Raw genomic sequence first — 22,669 nt, forward strand, 5'->3', positions numbered from 1 at the left:
AGCCAGAAGCTGATGAAAACATGCATGTCTTGAGGTTTCTTGTGAGACATTAAATGGCATTGGGAACATTTAATGAAGAAGGCTGATACAAAGCTTTGGAACTGCTATTGCAAAGGCTGGGTAGTAAAAAGCAGTTAGTCTGATGATCTAAGAGGCCTTAAGGATGAATAGGGGCAAAGAAGTTATGAAATGAACCCAGGTGCCAACGCATCCGTGGCTATATAACACTAACAAAAGAACCTTAAAATCAATTATGTATTTAACTAGCAACCAGCAACTAAAAGAGCTTCGTGATTTGAGGATGGACGTTGTTTATGTTGTTGTAGTTGAATAGACCCTAGTACAGGGTTAATACATCACTTTCCAACGTATTCAGAAGACTAGGAAACAAACTGAACTCACACAAATCATCACCGGGATAAACACACACCCTGATGCACATGCACCCAAACACCCACAGTCATCAGACGGGACGAGCCAGCAGGACACACCCTCCTCGGGGGACCTGCCTGGCTGTCTCCACCCTTTACAAAGCCAGCATACAAATCTCCCACGAGGGAGTGCGTTAGCGAGGGGAAAGGAGGAGTTGGGGGGTTGGTACACAGAAAGGGGGGAGGATGTAACAGCACCACACCCCCACCCACACACCTCCCATACCCCATCATTACTGTCCCAAAGCGTCCACAAGGGGACTTAAAGAGAAACAGTGCTCTCCCCTCCACCCTGTCCCTGCTTCTTTCCATCCATTTCCCCATCGCTGCTGCCGCCGCCAACCCCCACCCACAGCCCCCAGATAACACCATGCAATTAGTGGCTCCCCGCTCCCGTCTCTTTCGCTCCCTTTCTTTACGTATACATTTATATATACATGTCTCTATAACTGTCGTCGTCTTCCCCGTGTGTGTCTGTGCAACTTTGCAGTGGCGTATTAGAGATCTGAGCGACTACAGACACACCCAAAATACCAAGCGGCCGAGCTTTATCTTAGCCTTTCTCTGACCCTCCCTTCTTCCCCATCCATCTCTCATCTTTCCCTCCGTCTATCCATCATTCCGTGAACAAATCTGCTGCGACGAGCCCCCGGCAAACGCGACGCTGTAATTATGTTAACATGCCGATGTGACTACTTCCTGACTGGAAGAGACTTACATCCTGCTCCCAAGGGGCATCTTCTATTGGCCGAAAACAAATTTTGGCACCTACGTCAGAGAGGAAAATGGTTTCACGTGCTGTGCCCTGTGAACAATGTGCTTTTAGGTGGTTTATTTTTAATTCGGCGAAATGAGTGAAAGTAAATGAAGTGTATCCAAGTGGAAAAAACAAGGCAGGAGCTGGCATGTTAGATAAGCAATATCAGCTGACATGGCAGCTGAAGCATAAACACCGCACAACTTGGCACTGATGGAAAGTAAATAAATACATTAACTTTAGTAGTATTCTCCTTTTAAGCTATGATAGACTTCTACCTTTCAGTGGGAAACACTGCGTTCATTTGAAAGCTATAGTTAATGATTACTTTTCAGATTGCAATTTTGCATTTAAAAAAAACTACGTAGTGACATAGATTAAATAGGCCACTGCTAGGGCTTCACAAATTCACATTTAAATAAACAGAGCACTGATTTCACTTCCATATTGTGCTACTTTCCTGTCAATGTACAAGTCTTTGAACAAGAATAAGATTTAAAATAAGGTTCCTCTCCACCCATAAAAAGTGCAACTCGTAGACACAAACTATTATTTAAACTGTGCCCACAACACTTCAGTTGCTGAACATCTGTTTATTGATGGACACTATAGTTTACTGATGTCCCCTAAACGCCTCACATGCAGATCAACGTAGAAGCGAATGAGGGGGCTGTGCACAGAGAAGCTTCTAGTCCCCACTCACTTACTGTTGCGCAGCAACTCAGACAGATATGTATAAATTACTTTGGAATGAGTGAAATAAGCCGTCCTAATGCGCGATTATTTTAATCGTCAGAGCACACAAATTAAATGCTGATATCACAGTCTTTTAAGCTCATTTAATCACAGGAACCGGAAATCGCAATCACGATTAATATTCGATTAATTGTGCAGCTTTCACCAAGTTTTCACCAACTCCTGGGGCAAACATCTGGCTATTTAACTGCCAAATATTTAAGTAGGTTCACCAGCTGCTCTCTAACTGCGTCTGTTTGCCATTTGGTGCTGAGCTGCCTGCTGAGGCCAAAAAAATGGCACTATGAGAGTGATGAGTGAACCAAAAAAAACAATAAAGTTGTGGGCCAGGCTGCTGATAGAGGTGAAAATTTTCTGTTGATTCGTTACTACATGGGACTGCTTTTACATTATCACATGTTTTGACCTTCAGTATGATGATACTAATTATTTTCATATGTATACTTGTAATCAAGGACTTATACATGGTTTTATCTCTACTTTAAATTAAGTAAAGGATCTTGAGTATGTCTGCTATAATTGCAAGTTAGATTGCAATGGTAACCAACATCTTGATCGTCAGAAATACACACACACCTAACCTCAAATGAGAACCTTCGAGAGTGAAATAATAACACACATAGGAACACAACCTAATATGCTCAATAATTAGTCCGCACTATTGACTACTTTCAATGTTGACTGAGGTAAAACACGTGCACACGCTCATGTTGTTTTCATTTATTTTCATTAAGCAGCAGTGGCTCGACACAGCTGGAAATTTGCCCACGCGGCAGGAATCATGTAAATACACTGAACATCCATCATCAAGACTTAATGTTCAGTGTGTTTCTTGCCAAAAAAAAAATAATTACAGACACACATACCTCCTAATACTCACACACACCCTTCTTAACTCACCTGTGGACGTAGTGTAGCTGGTGAACGGAGTCGATGGCCAGAACCATCTCTGCCAGGTAGAACTTGGCCATTTCCTCTGGCAGCCGGTCCTCAAACTTGCTGAGCAGAGTCAGCAGGTCACCACCCACATAGTAGTCCATGACCAGGTACTAGAGAGACCAAGTGACAGACAGGAAGCAAGAAAACGTGAGAAAGAAATGATGTAGCAAGACAGCTAATGACAGAAAACAGAAATAATTAGTGATCAAAGGTGCAGTACAATTACAAACACTTTTTAGACCAAAAAAAAGTGAGACAGCAAGATAATTTATGTGGAAAAAAAATACAAAAGAGTCAAAAATATACCAGCCCCCATCTATGCTTCCCTTTTTTCTCTCACAGTGTTGCTATAACAGAGGCACCTAAATGGTTTAACTTTTGAGGGTTTTTCTAAAAATAAATGACTGGACGGACAGTGGTGTATATTTTTATAGCTGTGGGGAGTGTCCGTGGTAAAGCATTTGTTGTGAGAATGTGGGAAATGGAATGACAAGCAGTTCTGGCATTTGAACTCAGGGTCACGGAGAGAGGAGAGAGGACAGACTGTCAGGTTAGAGGGAGGACGGTTATCTCCAGCAGCCAGTGGCTCACAACCAATCAGCTGGCTCCAAAGTCCTTCTTCTGGTCTTTCACAAATAGGCTTTTTGGCCCGGTGGACCTCTATTGCTCAATTTCCTACAATTCTAAGTCATGTTGTGTTTTGTGGTAAGAAGTGAATGTGCTGGTCAGTGTCTGGCACTTCACCAGCCATCATGTGGAGGTGGTGTTGTGTTCTATAAATGAACTGTATGGAGCGATTCAGTGTAAGTGGCAGGTGGAGCTGCTCAGCTACTAACGGCAGAAGACAGTAGTTGTTGTAGAAAGCACAAAAGCAAGCAAATGCACACATATGCATAGCGAAAAAGAAGAAGAGTCCAACGTTACCAGATTATTGTCGTCCTGGAAGGCGTAGTGCAGGGTGGTGATCCACTGGCAGTCCCCATTTACCAACACATCCCGCTCCTCCCGAAAACACGCCGTCTAAAGAAGACACAAAAACACTTCATGCTTAACATAACCTAAAATTCACACATACGAACAGCAAGAGGTCAGAAATGCACACTTGGAGCTGGGAGGGATTTAGTATCTTGGCTCAGTTTTAGGGTATTTGATAACCTTCATGAGCAGTGTTGTCCAGCTGTGTATTTTCATTTTTGTAAAGACCAGGTTATAGTCTCTCAAAGCAACTTAAGATGCTGTTTCGAGCAAAAAGCTGGTCGTCACAGAGAGAGACGATATCATTTAAAAACAGGTAAAAGGGATCGATCGATTTGGTTTTTGAGTGCATCAAAATATACACCCCAGACATGACAACTGTGCTGTAACTGTACAGTGAGGGGAGCAAGATCACTATGGATGGATCTTCATGTCCAATATGACTGAATTCGAAACCTGACAAACTAAAACCAAAACTAAAAGAAGTCTAAACAAGAGCATTCCTGAGCACGAGGGAATTTTATAAAAGTCCAACACATGTGCAAGCAGAAAAAACGTGTCCTGCCTCAAACACACCCTGACCTCCAGTCGCTCTTTCTGTTCAAATGCCTTGACCAAAAAGGCAGCAGGGTGCAGAAAAGTAGCCACTTAGGGGAATTCAGAGAGAAAAAACCTGTCAGTAAAAGCCCAAATCCGATGGCCTCTGGCACATTCTAACGCCATTATTACATTAAATACACTTATCTTAATTACTACATATTTAAATGGGTTTGCCTGTCGGATTGTAAACAAACAGTGAATTACTGTGAAAGAGTACTGGACTTCTTGCCCATTTTGGCTGATACAGTCTGTAAATAACTATAATTATTTGAAAACACGCCAGTTCTTGACTGATTAGAACTTTTGTTTTACCTTATTTACTGACACCTTCACTGTAAGATTCAGCAAGACTTGCTACAATGACAGTTATGATAGTTGATTTCTGGACTATAAGCCGGTACTTTTTTCAAACCTTTGAACACTGCGGCTTAAACAATGACGCGGCTTTTGATGGATTGTTCCGATTTTTACGAATTTGCCTCGAGACGAAAGTGACGTTGAGAGCGACAATGAAAGAGAGACTGAGGAAGTGTGTGACGAAGTAATTCTGAGGCTGTTCAATTCCAACACTGAAGAAGACGACTTTAGTGGTTGTAGCGCGCAGGAGGAAGATGAAGATAGCGATCAATGACTTTTCCTGGTAGGCTACTGTATTTTTTATTTATTTTTTTTTTAACCAGTCGTGTTACAGGCACTGTTTGGAAAAAAGCATTTACAGTACGTATTTGTGTATGTTACAGATACGCATTTAATTAAAAGTTTAAAAAATCTTTCTGTGTAACATCTTTCTATATAAATATCTCATGGTACAACGTGGACACCTGCGGCTTATAGACAAGTGCAGCCTGTATATGTACATAACTTATTTTCTTTTAAAAGTTAGTGGGTGTGGCTTATATTCAGGTGCGCTCAATAGTTCGGAAATTACGGTAATGTAATGTTTTTGTTTTGTACTAAAAACTGTTTTCAGTAAAACGTCTTATCTAACCTATGGATGTGTTTTAAACTATTTTGAAAATGCTAAAATCATATGAATCTACTGAATCTCAACTTCTTGCTAAAAAAAACAACTTCTGTAAGAATTGCAAATGCAACAACCAATCAATTATTCATTTGTTCATTCATGAAGCCCGTCAGCGTCTCTGTGGCGTATTGTATATGGAAAATGCAGCACAATGCAGCAATGTCTGTGGTCATTTTAATGCTTACTGTGCAGTCTTCAAGTTGCTGCCACTTGTGTTTTCTAGTGTTTTCCGCACATCTAGTGAGGATGTCCCGGTCTGTGCATTAAATCAGTGCAATTCCACACATGTTTGGTCATCATCCATTTTGATAATAATTGTCAAACACGGAAGACACAAATTCACATAGAACATGTGAATGAGACTGATCACACTGTTTTGAAGCAGAGTAATTCTAACATGTACACGCAGAGCAAATTAAAACCGATTTTATTCGAATCAAACGCAAATACAATAAAAGTATTCTGCAGTTTGGTCGCAGCTGGTATGAATGGACAGCTCAGGCTCAAAACTCCTCTGTTAAAAAAAATCAGAAGAACAAGACAAAAGACAAATCTGACAAAGCGTTTACGACAGCTCCATGTTCAGTGAGTACATTCTACCCTGCTTTTATTGCTTTACATTGTTTCCCATGTCCAGGCGTTTGTACACGCAGACACACACATACATTAGGGAGCAGTTTAGGTTTGTGACGTATGAGGCATGAAGCCTGAAGACCCTGGAGACCTGGAGGAATGTCAGACTGTCAGGAAGAGGTCGATGAGAAAAACATGCATCGGCAGCTCGTGCCACTCAGGCAGCGACATGTTTTGCAAGAATCTATGAGTGTAGGCCTGACTTGAGTGTAAATAAATCAGGCTGTGGTTTCTCTTGACAGCAGGCCTTTCTTTTTTTTTCTTTTTTAGTTTTTTTTTTTTTTACAAAAAATGAATACTCAATCCTTAATATTATTATTATATTTTTTTAAATCCCCAAAACTGCAAGGGCATGCTATCTGTAACCAGTACTTGGAATGGTGCACCCCAAAAAGAGCATGAAAAGCCAGCAAGTGACACTCACCTCTGCTCGCTTCAGCATCTCCCACTTGTTGAGAATCTTCATAGCGAAAACTTTGTCAGTGTTTTTCACTTTTACCACTGCAACCTGCAACAAGAAAAGAGACAGTCGGAGTGTTAACAAATTTTATTAATTAGTTGTGTGCCAGCAAAGTTGGTGAAGAATGTGAAACCATTCAAAAACATTGATCGATTAGGAAACATCAAAAAGGATTTATCATCTCATCAGTGTGGAAAAAGAAAAAGAAAAGGCCAAGAACTGCACAGGAATTATTTTTGTGTGATCCTATTTCAGCAGCTCCACAAACAATAATCGCACAGTTCAGAAAGACATGAATGGGGGTTCCAAAGCTCTGTTAAAATGCTGCTCAAATTATCATTTTAAATCAGGATGTCCCGATCTGATTGAAGTATTATTTTGACTGGTATCGGGTTTGTTGAAACTCAGCCCGATTTCTTGTTTATGTCCATCTTCACACAGGTGTCATAAAGGGAGAGCACCATTTGCTGCATGATGTGGCTGAACTGTCTCACACTGCAAAGGACTTTTTCAAAAATTTGAAAATGAAAGCAACCCAGCAGCCACTGATAATATCTGCAATGAGAGCATTTTGCGATGTGGAAGTAACAGAGCTGCATTCGCTACTACCAGTATGATAGAGTACCTAAAAAATAAACACTCAGCAGAACACAGAAAGTTCACTCAGGTAAAGGCTGCACTGAAGCAAAACACCCTGGAGAATTGCTTGAAAAGGAGAAAAATGTGCTCAAGACGGTGACAAGGAAAAAACACTGAGTTCATCATGTCGAATGAGGGGTCCATTGCTGTGGTAAAGAACACAGATTTTTAGCGTCTAGTAGAGTTTTTACAATTTAAACCACTTCTAACAATGCACCTGAGCTTTACAATAACGTCCCAAAGTCTTTCATCAGATGTGACTGCTGTTGGCTTTAACACTTTGAAGAGAAATTTCAATTTATTTTATTTTTTAGTATAAAAGCTTTATTATAATTCTGCACAAGCAAACTTGTTGTTTATTTTTTGTGAGTGCAAATGTTGAAAGTTAGACTGTTGCAGCACTAGCATTAGGAATATCTTATTCATTTTGGTTGTTCTACTTTTGTTGTTATAACGCAACACTAACTGTGATAAGAGCTATTTATGAAGACATATTTTAGGTTGCTTACTTGGATATTTAGTTAAAAACAAAAAAAAACCATGCTGCAAGTTTGTTTACTTTGTTAAGTTGTACAATAAAAACAGCTTGGGAGCAGGCAGTTTTGTTTAATGCATTGCAGAGCTTTTCAGTCAGCAAGCATATACACTGGATTGATTTTAGCAACTTCAGTGTACTTGAAATTTGCACTGCGCAGCCGCATTTTTGAGGAAAATTGTATCGTTATCGACTCAGACACTCAATATTTAATGACTTGGATTGGACTGGGGGCAATAAAGAATAATTAGATTATGACCACATGAAGCAGGAATAAAGGATTGCACAGAGTAAATTCAAAGAAAAAAGAAGTGGAGATAAGGAATCAAATAAAACACTGGGTAAGAGGAGAATGGGAAGTGGAGGGGGAGGAAAGAATAAGGATGGTGGCAAGACAAAAAAGGACAACATGAATGAGAAAAGACAAGGACGGAGAACCAAAAGAATGGAAGGTAGGGAGGAAAACATGGCAGAGGAGAACAAAGTATGGGGGAAGGGGAAAAAGCAGTGGCAGGAAGTGACCATAGTCACCACCAGGCAGCTTTAGTGCTGACCTACAAGGCCGGCAGACTCACACCACCTGAAGTCACGCTCACATTCTTTATTAACAGCCGTGCACAGCTGGGCACCTAAATGTGCGTCACGTTTTCTATTAGCAAAGTCTGTGTGAGAAAAAAATAGAGCATGTGTCTCATCACTGTGTCCCATTATTTGTTAATGGGCACAAATCAATATTGGGTGGACAGATTTGTGCAGATGTGATGATTTGGAAAGAAGTCGCTGATACCGATTATCAATACTGTATTTACTGTTAAATTCACAAAGGAGCCATAGAAACGTCTGTGTGCTATTAACTATGAAAATAACTTCTCCAAGCTCCCATCTGGATGCATTTTAGATAATGAACCTACACACACAAAAATGAACACGATGCTATTAGACACAATACATAAAGTACATCCCATTCGTTTAGCATATGCACACAACCACATGCACACTTGTATCCGGTCAATATAGGGCAGCACGAACAATTGAAAATAAGAATCCAAAAATTTGCTTCCCACAAAATGAACAGGATTGACTGTGATGTAGATGTTTAAAATGTGTGCTCTGCTTATAGAAAACTCCACTCACAGAAAGCAGCCCATGCAGATAGAATCACTCTGTTTTAACTTCGGAAAATCTGACATGAGAACAAAATATTTTGCTCTTTTCAAGCATTTTTTTGTCTTACACCTGTCTGAGCTGCTGCACTGCAGTAACTGAAAGGAAACTAGAGGCTTCCCTGTGCACACTATGTCAGGCATTTATAGCTCATCACTAAATTGTCGTGTCTTTAAGTTGCTTTGAATACAATACTATTGGCCTCTACACACTAAACTCGGGTGAAGACCATTTTGAATCTTATTTTGGTGCAAAGACTAGCACATTAGCAGTGGAAAGGAAAAGCAGTGCTTCGTTTATTTAAATGTGAAAAAACTGCAATGAAACGATGCATTTCATCTCTATCATCAATCAGGATAAATAATAATGACTGAAAATGGGCCATCATCAGCTGAATAATGAGGCTCCACATAGGACACTTTGTCAATACGGTCTTAGATATTAAATTGACACAACTCGCAAGAATGAGTAATGTAAATGGTGGCGATCTCATTGACTACCAGTGTTATCTTTATAGCAGCAATTTTATCATCTTTGACGCTATATCCAGTTCAGCTTCTCAGTTCACATTGTTTTTCTTTCTCTTCATCTTGTACCATCTTAACAGCATAACATCTGCCAGCTTTCCCTTGACTGGTAATTGCTAAACATTGCCTTGACAAACTTCCTCAGCTCAGCCTTTACATTTTGCCAAAAAAGGAGCTGCGCAAGCTGCTGTGACAGACCACTGCGAGCTGACAGCCAAAGCGCACGTTTCATGCAAACTTATGTCTTTGTGATGTCTCATTCTCTTTCATTTCTTCTACTCCAGTGACCCATAAAGAAAAAATCCTTTTCCTTTGGAATCTTCAACTAAATTAAGGACTTTGGTTTTTCAAAATCCCACATAGAAAAATGCATAAATGGATAAAATAAAAAGAATCTAAAAAATCCAGAAAAAAACAAGTAAACAGGCAGCGTGGAATTTTAAAGTGAACACTAACACACAGAAGAGTAGTGAAACAAACACAGTCACCCTGTGCAACAGAGGGGTCTGCAGTCTATTAAATTAGCCGGGGGAATGCTGCTAATGCAATACAATGATAACATTCCTGCAGTGTTTGGATTTCCCCTAGTGATCCCTCACCAGAGGAGAGGAGGAACGAAAGAGGAAGACAGGAGAACAGGGGGGAGTGCACTGTTTTTGGCAAGGCTTGGCTGTTTTTGTCTTATCCTCCATCTCCCGACTGTTCTTTCCTTCATCTTGTCCTCCGTGTCAGGCCTGGTGTCCACTACAGGAACCAAGCAAGACTAAGCAAGACTATTTCTGTCTGTATTCATAAGAGAAAGTATGCGTTGTAGGTGTTTTCTGCGTTCTGCAGTCACTGAGGATGATTTGTTAGCTGAGAGTATCGACTGTGTGTTCAAAATTGGTTTTATCAGTTAGAACAGGCAGGAAACAACCCACAGCAGTTAATCTACTTACAGACTAAGTATTTTTAAGACTGAAAATAAGCCATCTTTCTGCCAAAATGGCTACAGAACCGACAGACTTAACAACCAAGACCATATTTCCAAGCATGCGGCTGCTGACTAGTGACCCAATGCGACACAGCTGAAAAATGTACAAAACCGACTTCTTGCAAGTGACTCCAAAGTTACAGTTCCCATGATGACATACATCTTTAGCAAAGTCAGCGGTTGGAAACCTGTAACTTTAGCATTGTTTGACTCAAGTCCTAACCACCAACTACACCAGACTGAGCACCGTTTGGCCCGCTTCAGTTGATGAAGAGGCAACTGCGTTCTAATGGGAGCGTTCTCACAGGCAGTAAGCCAGTACACACTGGTCCATTCATCAGACGAGCTCCACAACATCACGCACCAGCGCCATTTCTCTGCCTGCTGCTGACAATGGGAGGATAAAATCAAAACATCCTGCACTCAAGCTCTTTCGACTCCCTCTCTGACACTCAAGTATTTTTTCTTTACTTTGTTTTCCTGTGTCTGAGTCTGCCCATCTGAGGCTGTCTCCTTCGCTGTCTGCTACCACTATCTCTTTTCCACTCGAGGCCTTCCCAAAATACACATTTTGTGCGTTTGCGTGGTCTGACTTTCAGCCTGTCATCACTGTCTTCCGTGTGGAACATAGAAAGACTATCTTACTCTGCAACAGCTACAAAAAAAATAAAAAAATCTGGCAATTGTTCCTGTTAGTTTGTGACACCACTGAGGGACCTAAAGGTATCACTGCAAACAAAAATGCAGGAAAATGTGAAGTCGGGCTGAAACAACAAGAACTTTAGGTAGATTTGCCCCCATTTTCGACATATGGAGGAGAAATCAGGACTGATGTTTGGTCCAGATTATTTGGTAATGTGAGGAGTTCACAGCTCTAGTCTGTAGCCTCCTAAACTACTCACAGAGTGGAGCCGCCTCGAGACGTCAAACTTGTTTAATAAATCCAAGTTAAAATTTAGGATGGTTTCAATTATTACATCTAGTGCTGCAAACTCTCTTGGAAAGCAACACTACAACTTCTAGTCCTTGAGGCTAACATAAGCAACAAATAATAAAAACTGATAGTTAAAATCTCGCCTCCAGTTTTGGCTGAAAAAATAGACAACTTGTGACCACATCTTCCCAACCATTTTTTCATCGAGACTCTTGCAGCCTTCTGCTTTTGTTTTCTACTCACTGCAACATTTTATTACTATCCCTTTTGTGTACATCTGCTTCCCAATGCCGTCATGATAGTCTTAATAATGTAGTGTGAGAGACACCACTACTAACCTTGTAGTGTGAGCATGTCTTAACTTTGAGAGAGAAATATCTGTCAAGTTTCTCCTTATGTGCTGAGATCGGGTTAATTTCACAGTCTGTTTTGTTTTTAATTTCTAACAGCCATAAAGAAAAACTGGCAAACATTCGTCGCAGGACCTGTCAGATGCCTAAAGTTAGTGGTGCTTCCAAACTTGCAGAAAGTTGTTAGACTGCTGTTAAGAACAGTGCTTGGGGCAAATATCTGTATAGTCAACGCCATTTAATTTCTCTTTATTTTTACGAAGCCAGATGGAAAAGCTCACGAAAGCACGAAGCAAATAGAACATTAAAAAAGATGTGGCATTATCTATAGAGCCACTGATAACATATCCATATACACAAGTTACTTTACTTTTATGGTTACATCCAATTTACAACAAGATGTTTGAGGCGTGTATATATTTCTGTGAGGTGATTAAATAGAGCCACGGGACGATTATCAAGTTAATTAAATTTTTTCTGCCATGTAAACCTTGCAGAAGCACAGCTGGCCTAGTGAGAGGGCATTGGAAAGTTACAACGAGGTAGCACCATTCATGGGTCACACCACATCGCTGAACACAAGCCTGAAACACACACACACAGTCACATGACTCACACATGCACATACCAGCACGCCTTGGAGCAGCTCAAGTGAGCATGTTAGTATTGTGTGTTGGTACTGCAGCAACATGCTGGATATCCTCATCTGTCAATCTATGAACCACTTTTTTGGGGTTTCTCTCTGCTTTCTCTCCACCTATTGGAGTGTTTAAGAATGTTTTGAAAGGAATTCTGTAACTTGTTTTTGGGAGGTGGTGTAATAGTTTCAGAGATGAAATGCTTGAAACATGCAACGTGGCCTAAAATAACAATAATCAACACTGCAGCCCCACATTTTCTAATAAAGTTTATTATGAGGCATCATCACGCAACACAACGGTAAAAACTGTCAACTACAAGGTACAAGGACACTGACATTATGCAAGACTCTTGGCTAAGGACCACAATACCTGTCCCTCCAACATTCCCCAGCTTTGACATCATTACCTGAAACTCAGTGACAAACGTATTTCAGGTTCCCTACAGGCACACATAAATCGAGAAACTGAATAAACAAAAGTATTTAAAGCCAAAGTGGACGTCTTCTCTGGTTCTGTAATTCATTTTCTGTTCACAAGTTAAGAGTGAAAAAACATTTCTAAAGTTTTGTTTAAGCTGCAAGTAGAGTCATGCTCATGTGGCGGACCAATACTACGCACTGCTGCTGGAATGCAGCAGAAAGTAATCCACTATGAAACGCAACAACACTCTTGCCTGTTACACTTCAGGTATGAAGGCATAAGGGCACAAGAGAATAGCCTGTTACTAGCAGCTATTGTCCTGAGATCACATTGTAAAATCTCTGCCTCAGGGAAGAAGTTCCACATTTTGACATGTCGCCTGTCAAAACAGACGAGCAGACAAAATACATTCGGTGCAGACAGCGTATCAACAAGAAACCAATTGCAACATCTGGTTCTTGAAGAAAAAGGAAAGAGCCAAATTGCGGGGTATCAGCCTGCATGGTAATGGATTGCTGCATGGTTAAGTGGAGTGTAAAAAACAGAAGATGTAGTACCTCTCCGAAGGCTCCTCGTCCAATCACTTTGAGTATCTCAAAGTCTTCCTTGTGCAGGCGCATCTGCTTCACTTTGGAAGTGAAGGGTTTGGCTGTAGAGAGAAAGAGAACAGAGGTCAAGTTAATTCAAATCTGCCAAAAGTGACATATAAAGGACATTAAGCAAAGAGGACAGAGTCTTTTCTGGAAAATATAACATCAAAGCTAGTATAAATTATCATAAATCTTTGTCATGAAGAATTTAATAGCAATGGAGGGTGTATGTGGGATCTGCTGAATGAATCACAGAATAAGATATGGAAAGCACAGGAAAATAGCAAGTACACCCAGGCAGGGCTATATTTGGCCCTTATCATGACTATCAGGGCTTCCCACAGTATTTTATACATAATGGCCCTGTCTAAAAGTCACAGCGCCTCCAGGAAATTATGCACTTTCATGAAATAATAATGTTATTATATTAGTCTTGTTAAAAGTCAGGAAAAAAATGAGCAACTTAATGAGTGAGGTGATTGCTTAAACCGTCACGTCATCCTCTAATCACACTGATAATGAGATACGATCTGTCCAACTCAAATCAGCACCAGTAACTGAGTGACTGATATAATAGCATGTTCGCTTCAGAGTAATTAATCAGAGCAGCACTAAAGTTTGGAATAACAAAAAGAGATAAAGACAAATGATCCAATCAGTTGCAATCCTATGCAGATGCATGGGAATAAAAAAAAGCATGCACACTGTTTCACTGCAGATCAGATAGTTTTATAATCACTAGCTGCACACATTTTTATTATTAAGTTATTTTATCTGCACATTATAGAGGACGTTCAGAGGCACGCGTAGGCCATTCTAAGGCAAGACAGGATTATTTTGATGACGAAACATATATAAATTTGACACACACAAATGGTTACATTAATGATCAGAGAGGGACTTTAAAGTTCCAATTGACTAAATCAAATTGTATCACTATAAGCTGCATCACACAAGCAATGGGAGTCTGTGATGATCACCGCTGAAGACCAATCTGCTTAAATAAAGCTAGACTATCCCTGATAGTTTTACTAGGAGTGTCTCTCAGTTTTTTTTTAAATAAACAGTTCTGTGACTTTTCTGTGAAAGCCAAAAAATGACCTGTGCTTATGGAAACCCACATTGTTGTATACCTCATATTAACCCACTGCAAACAAACACAGCGTTCCCATAACTCAGGCTCCGTGCCATTCTAAATGGACTCTATCATAGCGTTAGTGACCACCTGGTCCTCTTTATAGCACATGACACCGGACACACAGAGGCCGAATGATAAAGCTAGCTATTGTTGTGCCTGCAGTTATGGTTCCTGGTGGAGAAAAAGGACTTGGGAGGGATCTGCAAGGGTCGCAAACGTTCTCTTACAAAGCCAACCAGATTTCATCTAAAGCAGACAAAGTCAGCATTTCCCTCATTTGTGGAAAGCCATTCAACCACTTCCTGGTTTACATGATCCCAGCATGCCAAGCATAACCTGGATTGGCTGCAAGTTCACCAAGGTCAGCATATTGGTTACAATGATACACTGATTTTCTGATAACATAGAGCAATATAATGAAATCTTTATGATTATAAGTATGACTCTTGCTGTAATGCTATCTTTACTCTTCTTTGATTCTTTATTCTCTTGATAAGCACTTTGTATCCCAGTTTTTAAAAGACACTGTACAAATAAAATTAGGCTTTCTTATTTACTTACTGCCTGTCTACATTTAAACAGTGCTTTAGTGGTTTTCAACTGCAAGATTAGCCCCATTTAGTATTATTAGCATTCAGACAAGCGAGCATTCATGTACAAACACATCTCAGTGTTTGACTTTTATATACAGTAGCCCCCTTGGTTAACAAAAGACAAAATCTCCATCCACTATACAAACATCCTTTTTTGTTTCTGGCTGCTGCAGAATATGAGTATGTTGGAAAGAGAGAAAGAAAGAGAAAAAGCTGAACATCAGCCAATCTGCAATCCCCTCACTGGGCAAACATCATGCTAAACTCATCTGGTTGCCATGACTTTACAGAACCTCTAGTGTTGAAGAAAAAGGCATTCTCCCACTGTGAAACAGGGAAATGCCTGCCGAAATAAAACAAACAGGTCACTCATAGCTCAACAATCTCCCGCTCTCAGTCTTCCTCACACTCCCTCCTGACAGCTGGGCTGGCCTGCTATGACCACAGGGCACAGGGAAAGCGAGGGCCAGTGTAGTTTGCAGTGTCTTGGCACGAATTTCTGCAGCCCAAAAACACACAAGCAACTCATCCGTGACACTGAAAAGGGGGCTGGGAAACACCTGACATGGGAAAAAGGCTTAGTCATATAATTTCTTTTCTTGCAGACCAGCTCACAGAGCAAGCAGACCAGAAACACTGAAGTTATGTCTAGTGGTTGATCAACCATGTTATATTTGGGTTGGTGAGCACGCTTCAGGCAACTGATCAGACTTCACCACAAGTCTGCAAAACATTATGATGAACAGGGCTATGACACAACTGAATTGTTCTTTCGCACAAAGTATTCTTTGCTTCTCCTTTTTTAGGGTTTATTTAACATCCTAACAGTACCATTTCCAATTAAAATACTAAGGCAGGAGGAGAGAATAATACATGGCATTGCTGACCTGGAAAGACCAAAGTTTCACTGTTAGAAACAACATTGTGCATGTAAGTAGCTATGAAGTCTACAGTACAGACAGTCTGTCTCATGTGAACCCCATCTCAATGTGCAAAGACATACTCTTTTTGCATGTAATATTGAAAAATGTGGTTCTGTAAAAGAAATCTGGCCTTCTATAGAGATAAGAGTCTGTGTTTTTTATTCAGGACAGGCTGATTGCATGTTAACAACCATAGTGGCTGGCAGGCAGACAAAGTCATGAGCAAGTAGTCAGATTTACCACCATTTGGCTCAGGGCTGATGGTAATCCTGCTTTCCACGGCACATCTGATTCTTTTCAGATGCATCTCTGCCAGAACACTATTTCATTTCAGAATCTCCGACCTGACATGGCATGTTTGTGGGGGTAAAGATAATATCTAGCAACGAGCATTTTAATTCATGTATCAAAGCTACACAATTATGCCGGAGAAGCAAACGATTTAAATCCAATTTAATGTGGCTGTTTTTTTACTATTAAAGCCCAGGAGTAATTTTCTCTCCACTTTTGCTTTTACAGAGCTTCAGAGTAAGACTTTATATTCAAAAGGTTTTGTCATCCACGGATTGTTTATAACTGGATTCTTACCTTTATTCCAGCTAATGTGCACATAGATATTTTTATGGCTTCAAAATGTATATCATGTCTGTGATATCACAAAAGATATCAGAATCCTTAACTATTTGCTTATTATTTATGCAAATGCAAAGTAAGAGTAATACAATTAAATTGCAGCTGTTTTTTTATAATGGTCTCTTACTTTAGGTATTTCTTTTTGTCATAAGCGTTAACTTAGATATTTTAAAATTGTATGAGCTCAAATTTTGTCAATAGTCAAAATGCATTAAATATGATGACACAACTACAGCTGCTAGTAAACACTGAAGTTTCAATAAATCTCAATATGTCTCAAGAGGTAGGCGTCATTAATTCTTTATTGTGCAATCAAACTTTTATCCCTATTAGCACAATGGGTGTAATCTGCCCTGAAGAGTTAAAATATCTGATGTAGACTCATGTTATTTTTAGATGCAGAACCGTGGACACTGTTGCTGCTTCACATTCAGTTGTCATCTTGACTCAGAAGGGTTTATACGGAAAATCTTCAACAACAAAGTGTTGTTTGGGAGACAACTAGCCCATCTCTTTAAGCTTCCGTGTCCTCCGCCTTGCTTCCTTACCACATCTACTTCATATAAACTGATCTGACAAGGAAGAGTTGGCCACTGGTATCTTTATACCAGGGCTAAAGGCTAAAATACATCCACTTCACCTCTGGTTTAATTCTTAATTACACAAGCCGGAGCTAACAGGGTGGCAGGCCATAGATTTTGGGGGGGATGGAACAGAGTCAGGCTAGCAAAGAGGGAGAAAACCCTGATTAGTAGCTGCACGCTGACTCAGGAGCTCCACTAAACCAGCCACATGAGAAATGTCTTTCATCTCTGAGCCAGGAGCCCACAGGCCCTGTCCACAACAAAGCAACACATACCACCATAGACACATACAAATATGTACGCACACACACAACCAGGTCTAGTTTCCTACATTTACATCCAACACATCATCAAAGATATCCAACGCTGGGCCTTGGTAGAAATACTACATCAAAACAGACAAAACAAATTACAGAAATTGTTTTTCTAGAAAGAAAAAAATAATTGGCCATCACCTCAACAGCAGGCGCACAGCAGCTATTAAGTCACTATTCTGACTTCTGCACACACATAAGTTACTTACTGACTTTGTTTTTGAGGGACAATGTGTAATATTAAAGATAAATCTTACCATTTGATGCATTGTACCAGAGTTGGCTAATTTTCACAATGGTACTTTAGGTCTGGCAGAAAAAATGGTAGCAATATGTAGCAGTAATAAACACTTCATTAATTGTAACAAGAAAATCATTCATTACAGAATCACTTAAATGGATTAGATGCAAAATGCAATCAAAGCAACTGACACAACGCAGCGTTGGGCTCCACGAAAAAACCCCATGAGGTTCATAAACAGCCTATCTTATCTCTTGATAATGTGTACTAGTATGTATGTGTTTTGGAAATACTAGGCCCATAAGTCAGAACACAGGGTCAAAACACCCACACTCAAACAAGAAATGCCTGTACTAACCAACTCCCAACATTAAACCCGGGATCAGTGTGTCTACTTTTTCCATAGCTGAGATGGATTCATATCGACATGCTACATCCCTTTTTTTTTAAAAGAAAAAAATTACCATACAGTTAGGTCATACAACTTAACTCATAAGCAAAATATACAGGTAGACCTAAACACAGCAACTGTTGCTACAACAAGGTGTGGTAGGAACACGTGGCAGCACTTGGGAAGGTGACTATCTGAGCTTTAGCATGACTGGAGCCCTTTGTTTTCAGAGTTTTGCAATGTGTATGGCAAGTGAGCCAAGATTGGAAAAAGATGACATGTCAGTCTCATTAAATGTACTGCGTGCTTTGTGGGGAAGACATCGATCCGCAGACAAACGATGAGCACATACACACACTTACTGGAAGTTACAAATACACTTGCAGCCTGTACAATGCAAAACACACACACACATGTTTAGTGGTAGGCCTTAGGATGCAGAGAAACTGGAAAAACATGAGTGACGCCACCTAATCCACATAGCCAGACTGGTTTAGCCCAAAATACTGAGTGCTTATCAAGCCCATCTCACTCGGTGCCGACAAGAGAAGTAAGACCCATTTTTGTGTGAAATTTAGTAACTACGGGCAAGTGTGTTCACTTAGCAACTGCCCCAAAAAAGATACGCTCAATCCACACAACAGGCCCCAGCCTGGGTCTCCTCCATGCTATGCCTCAGGGGTGTGTTCATGTGAAATTTGTGAGTGCATATGTATAACAAGTATTGTAATCTCTATTACACATGCATAGTTTCTGTGTGTGACTCAGTCCTGGGTGTAACTAGATTATTGTTGTGTAATAAAGTTAAATCTACAAGTCACTTCTAAATATATATAATAAAGAAAATATTTCACAAATGTGTATTTTGTTACTTTTTCTTGTTCATTTAAATGTTTAATTAGTTTACATAATGAGTTAGGAAACTATTTTAAGTATTGCACTATTACAAGTACGCTGACTGTTGCAGAGCTGCTGTGAATGTACTACATGTACAACTGCCACACCCACCACTTAGTCAATATTACAGGAAAACAAACAACAAAAGTCATCTGAAGCCAACAATAGTGTTTCCAAATCTTAGTACAGTGTGTGACACCATGCACATGACTGAACAGTAAGGGTGCATTTATGTCATAAGATGTTTAAACTTTTCAAACTGCAGCTCAAACTTGAGAATTACTCACGCAAACAGACCACAGGGCATGTTCAGAAGTAACCATTCCCACATGACACCGGGTTGTGGGTGTATACATATTATATGTATGTTAGAGGGACTGTTTGTGTGTGGTTTAGGGCTAATTTGGGCATGCTACCTGTGAGTCATGCATATAGCCACTATCCACATATTGCCAGTGTATTTTTTGGTTTTCTGTGGACAGTCACTGAGAAACTACAAAGAGCAACAGACAAAGAATGATGATCCAGGTGGACAAAAACATGGAGACAAAGAGGCTAAAAGCAATACACACCCAAATTGTTTCTGAATTATTTTAGATGTCTGTTGCTCATCCGTTACACAACTTTTCAACAAATGATTTATTTCACATCAAGTCTTTTAGAATTGAGAGTTTTCTGGATTCCTGTGAACATCCAAATGTTTGATCTGCAGGAGTAATAAAAACACAATTTTAAAATGCATACTCTTTCTTCATGTAGCCTTTCTAGCAACTTTTTAAGTTGTTTTTAGTGGTATATCTTGTATCAATCTGTCTACATTTGTGTATATTATCCACACATTTCCAGTTGCTATACAGAGGAAACAGCCAGACTAATCTCTCCATCCAGACAGGCGTTTTAGCTTTGTTTCAGGAATATATGCATGCGAAAGTACATGTCACATTTACATACACTTAGCCTTTGGTTGCCAGTGGTGTAAAGTAGGGGGTTCATTTCTCTTTGTAGAAAATACTAAGAAGGAAGGACAGCAATTACGAGAACTACGACCAGAAATTTCCACACAACAATGCTTCATTGAGAAATGCATTTTGTCAAACATTATACCTTTATTAAAATATATATATATAGCTCCTGCGGTAGTCCAGGCTACAACATAACCCTGGAGTGTTCAAATTAAAATTGGGCCCAACGTTCCTGCTCTATGGGACTGAAAATGGCAGCGAAGTGAAGATGCGAGTAGGAGGAATTGCACATTTTAAAATGAACACATATTAGTCTAAATATAACCTGACAGGACAGGTGATGTTAATGATGGCCATAAAGTTAGCAAGGCTGAATAGATGGGCACTTCCAGTGATCCTCTTGCTTCTGGTCTAAATTTCGCAAGAAGGGAAAAACTAAAAAGCACAGAAGACAAGTGAGGGATATGAACAAGGAAAGAGAGAAAAAAATCACTGAGACAGAAGGGAAAATAATAGAATAAATATTAGCTCATGGGAGAAACTGGGTAAGACTGAGAAAAAGCAAGAGAGGAGAGACAGGGACAGAAAAGGCATCACACACTCAGGCCCAGTCAGCAGCTGAGCCAGTTACAGTAAGTGTCCAACTCTCACATCCGCATCACACTCCCGCCCCATCCCCGATTTCAGAGTGGGACGCAGGGACATCTGGAAGCCATAACGGGTGAGGTAACGACACAAAAATGCTGCTTGCAAGAGAGACAAGGGAGACGGAGAGATTGAGAGGGAGAAAGAGAGGCTTTCCCAGATCTGACATGAAGAGGGAGAATGGCAGAGGAGAGAAAGAGACCCGTGGATGGCCTTTACCTCCATCTGACCGAAGCTGATCTGCAGGAGGGGGTGAACCGACCACACCTCAGAGGCAGGCTGGGAGTTTTCCTAGACTGTGTAAACCTTTGTAGAGGAAATACTCCGTGCCATAAAAAAGAAGCAAATGATAGGCCTGAATAACATTGGCCTGTTATTGTGCCAAGGTCATAAATGGCCAGTCATGACTAAGGCCTAACTTTGTTTTTGCTTTTTTTTTTGAACTTTGGACTCACCGTTTAATGATCACAAAATATTCTTCTGTTCATTTTTTGTTGAAGACAAGTAAATGTACAAGCTTGCAGTTTCAGATGCTCACATGGCTTTTCCCAAATTATGGTGCAGGACAGTCTGTCTGTTACATTACCTTCCCATTCAAAATGGCTATGTATGTGACATTTCAGCACCACTGTGTCAGCAAAAAGCCCAAAGCCATCTGAAGCCAGGCCCACCAGCTCCTGTATCATTTTCCTGCTACAGCAACTTCTGCCCTCGAAATGAGATCATCATCCCATCATTCCTGACACAAAGTGTAATGGGTTTCTGGGTTTATACCAGCCCAGAAAACTGTCTATTAAACCTACTCATCTGAAACGGGAAGAATTAGGTATTCACTTTCTATTTTTAGAAAAATTAGCAAAGTTAAAAAAAAAAAAAAAAGTTACACACCCATTACGCTCTATTTTTGTATAAATGCGAGCCTTTGGTCTGCTACAAAAGTGCTTCCTGGTTAAATACAGGCAGAATAAATACAATCAAGTAAGGGCTGAGTAAATAGCACATCGAGGTCATCAAAGGAAAAATTAAGCGGTGTGATTCTAATAACCTAGTCCTTAAAAGGGAAAGTGACTCAGTGCCAGAGGCACTTCAAAAACACAGCCCTTTTAGCAATTCAATTGCAAGTAGCTTAAAAACATCCAGTAAATTACCCAAATTACAGATGGAAATAGAACCAGGCCTCTTTATGTCACAACCAGAGGCTCTCGCAACAGATGTGTGCAGGGAAACATGACCAGCTCCAATAAAAGGTCGTTGCATGTCTCTCTCACATGACACATGCACAGCTGTTGGATACCCCCAGGTGATGCCATGGGGCAATAACAGAACCCCAACACATATTTTGGCATGTATGATGCATGTAGGCTACCAGAGTGGTGGGGATACACCATTAAATCATTGATAAGTACCGGAAATTCATGAAAGGAAACTAGGAATCACTTACATAGCATGTAAACATGCCTTGGAGCATTAAATTGCATTTAATGCTAGGCTACACACCAGCGACACCAGAATTCCCAGTGCTGTCTGTCTGCAGTAACCCTCCCCGCCCCCTCCACTCCACCACAACCAACCTCAAATTTCCCTCAATGCCATTTTCCTTTCTCTGCCATCCCTACCCGTTTCACTCTCTTTCCATGCCTTCATGTCTTTTCCTACATTTCTCACCCCTCTAAGTTCTCCAATCCAACCACTTGCTTCAGTCCTTTGTCTGTCTGTCTTTCTCATTTTAGGTCTCTCCTGTCTACTTCAGTCTGTCTTTCCTGCCTGGTCACACTAATAAGAGGGCAGGAATGGTCAGAGGCTTTAAACTAAACAATCTGTGCCCCACAGCATTAAACACACAAACAGGATGTTCCCAAAATATTAAGAAACCACAAACACCAAAGAAAAGGAGGGAGGCAGGGTTTTTGACAAAACAATAGATCAGATCAGTGTGTGTTACAGCTCAAAGACTGCTGCAGTGAGCATACACCCAAGCCAGCAACGTGAGAAAATCTGGC

At 40.3% G+C, this 22,669-nt stretch overlaps 1 protein-coding gene across 4 annotated transcripts in view; it reads right to left on the bottom strand.

Moving 5' to 3' along the window:
- The window catches only part of cdc42bpab (CDC42 binding protein kinase alpha (DMPK-like) b), a 97,354-nt gene that overhangs the window by 50,370 nt on the left and 24,315 nt on the right, over nucleotides 1–22,669 (bottom strand). For all 4 annotated transcript variants that reach the window (XM_008304935.1, XM_008304936.1, XM_008304934.1 and 1 more), the window contains exons 2-5: nucleotides 13,316–13,407; nucleotides 6,540–6,623; nucleotides 3,808–3,903; nucleotides 2,845–2,993 (exon numbers count right to left, since the gene is read on the bottom strand). In XM_008304935.1, the coding sequence (XP_008303157.1) occupies nucleotides 2,845–2,993; nucleotides 3,808–3,903; nucleotides 6,540–6,623; nucleotides 13,316–13,407 (421 nt within the window). The remainder of the gene's footprint in view (nucleotides 1–2,844; nucleotides 2,994–3,807; nucleotides 3,904–6,539; nucleotides 6,624–13,315; nucleotides 13,408–22,669) is intronic.

This window comes from Stegastes partitus, unplaced genomic scaffold, assembly GCF_000690725.1.
Source record: "Stegastes partitus isolate 25-593 unplaced genomic scaffold, Stegastes_partitus-1.0.2 Scaffold2355, whole genome shotgun sequence".
Classification (NCBI taxonomy): Eukaryota; Metazoa; Chordata; class Actinopteri; family Pomacentridae; genus Stegastes; species Stegastes partitus.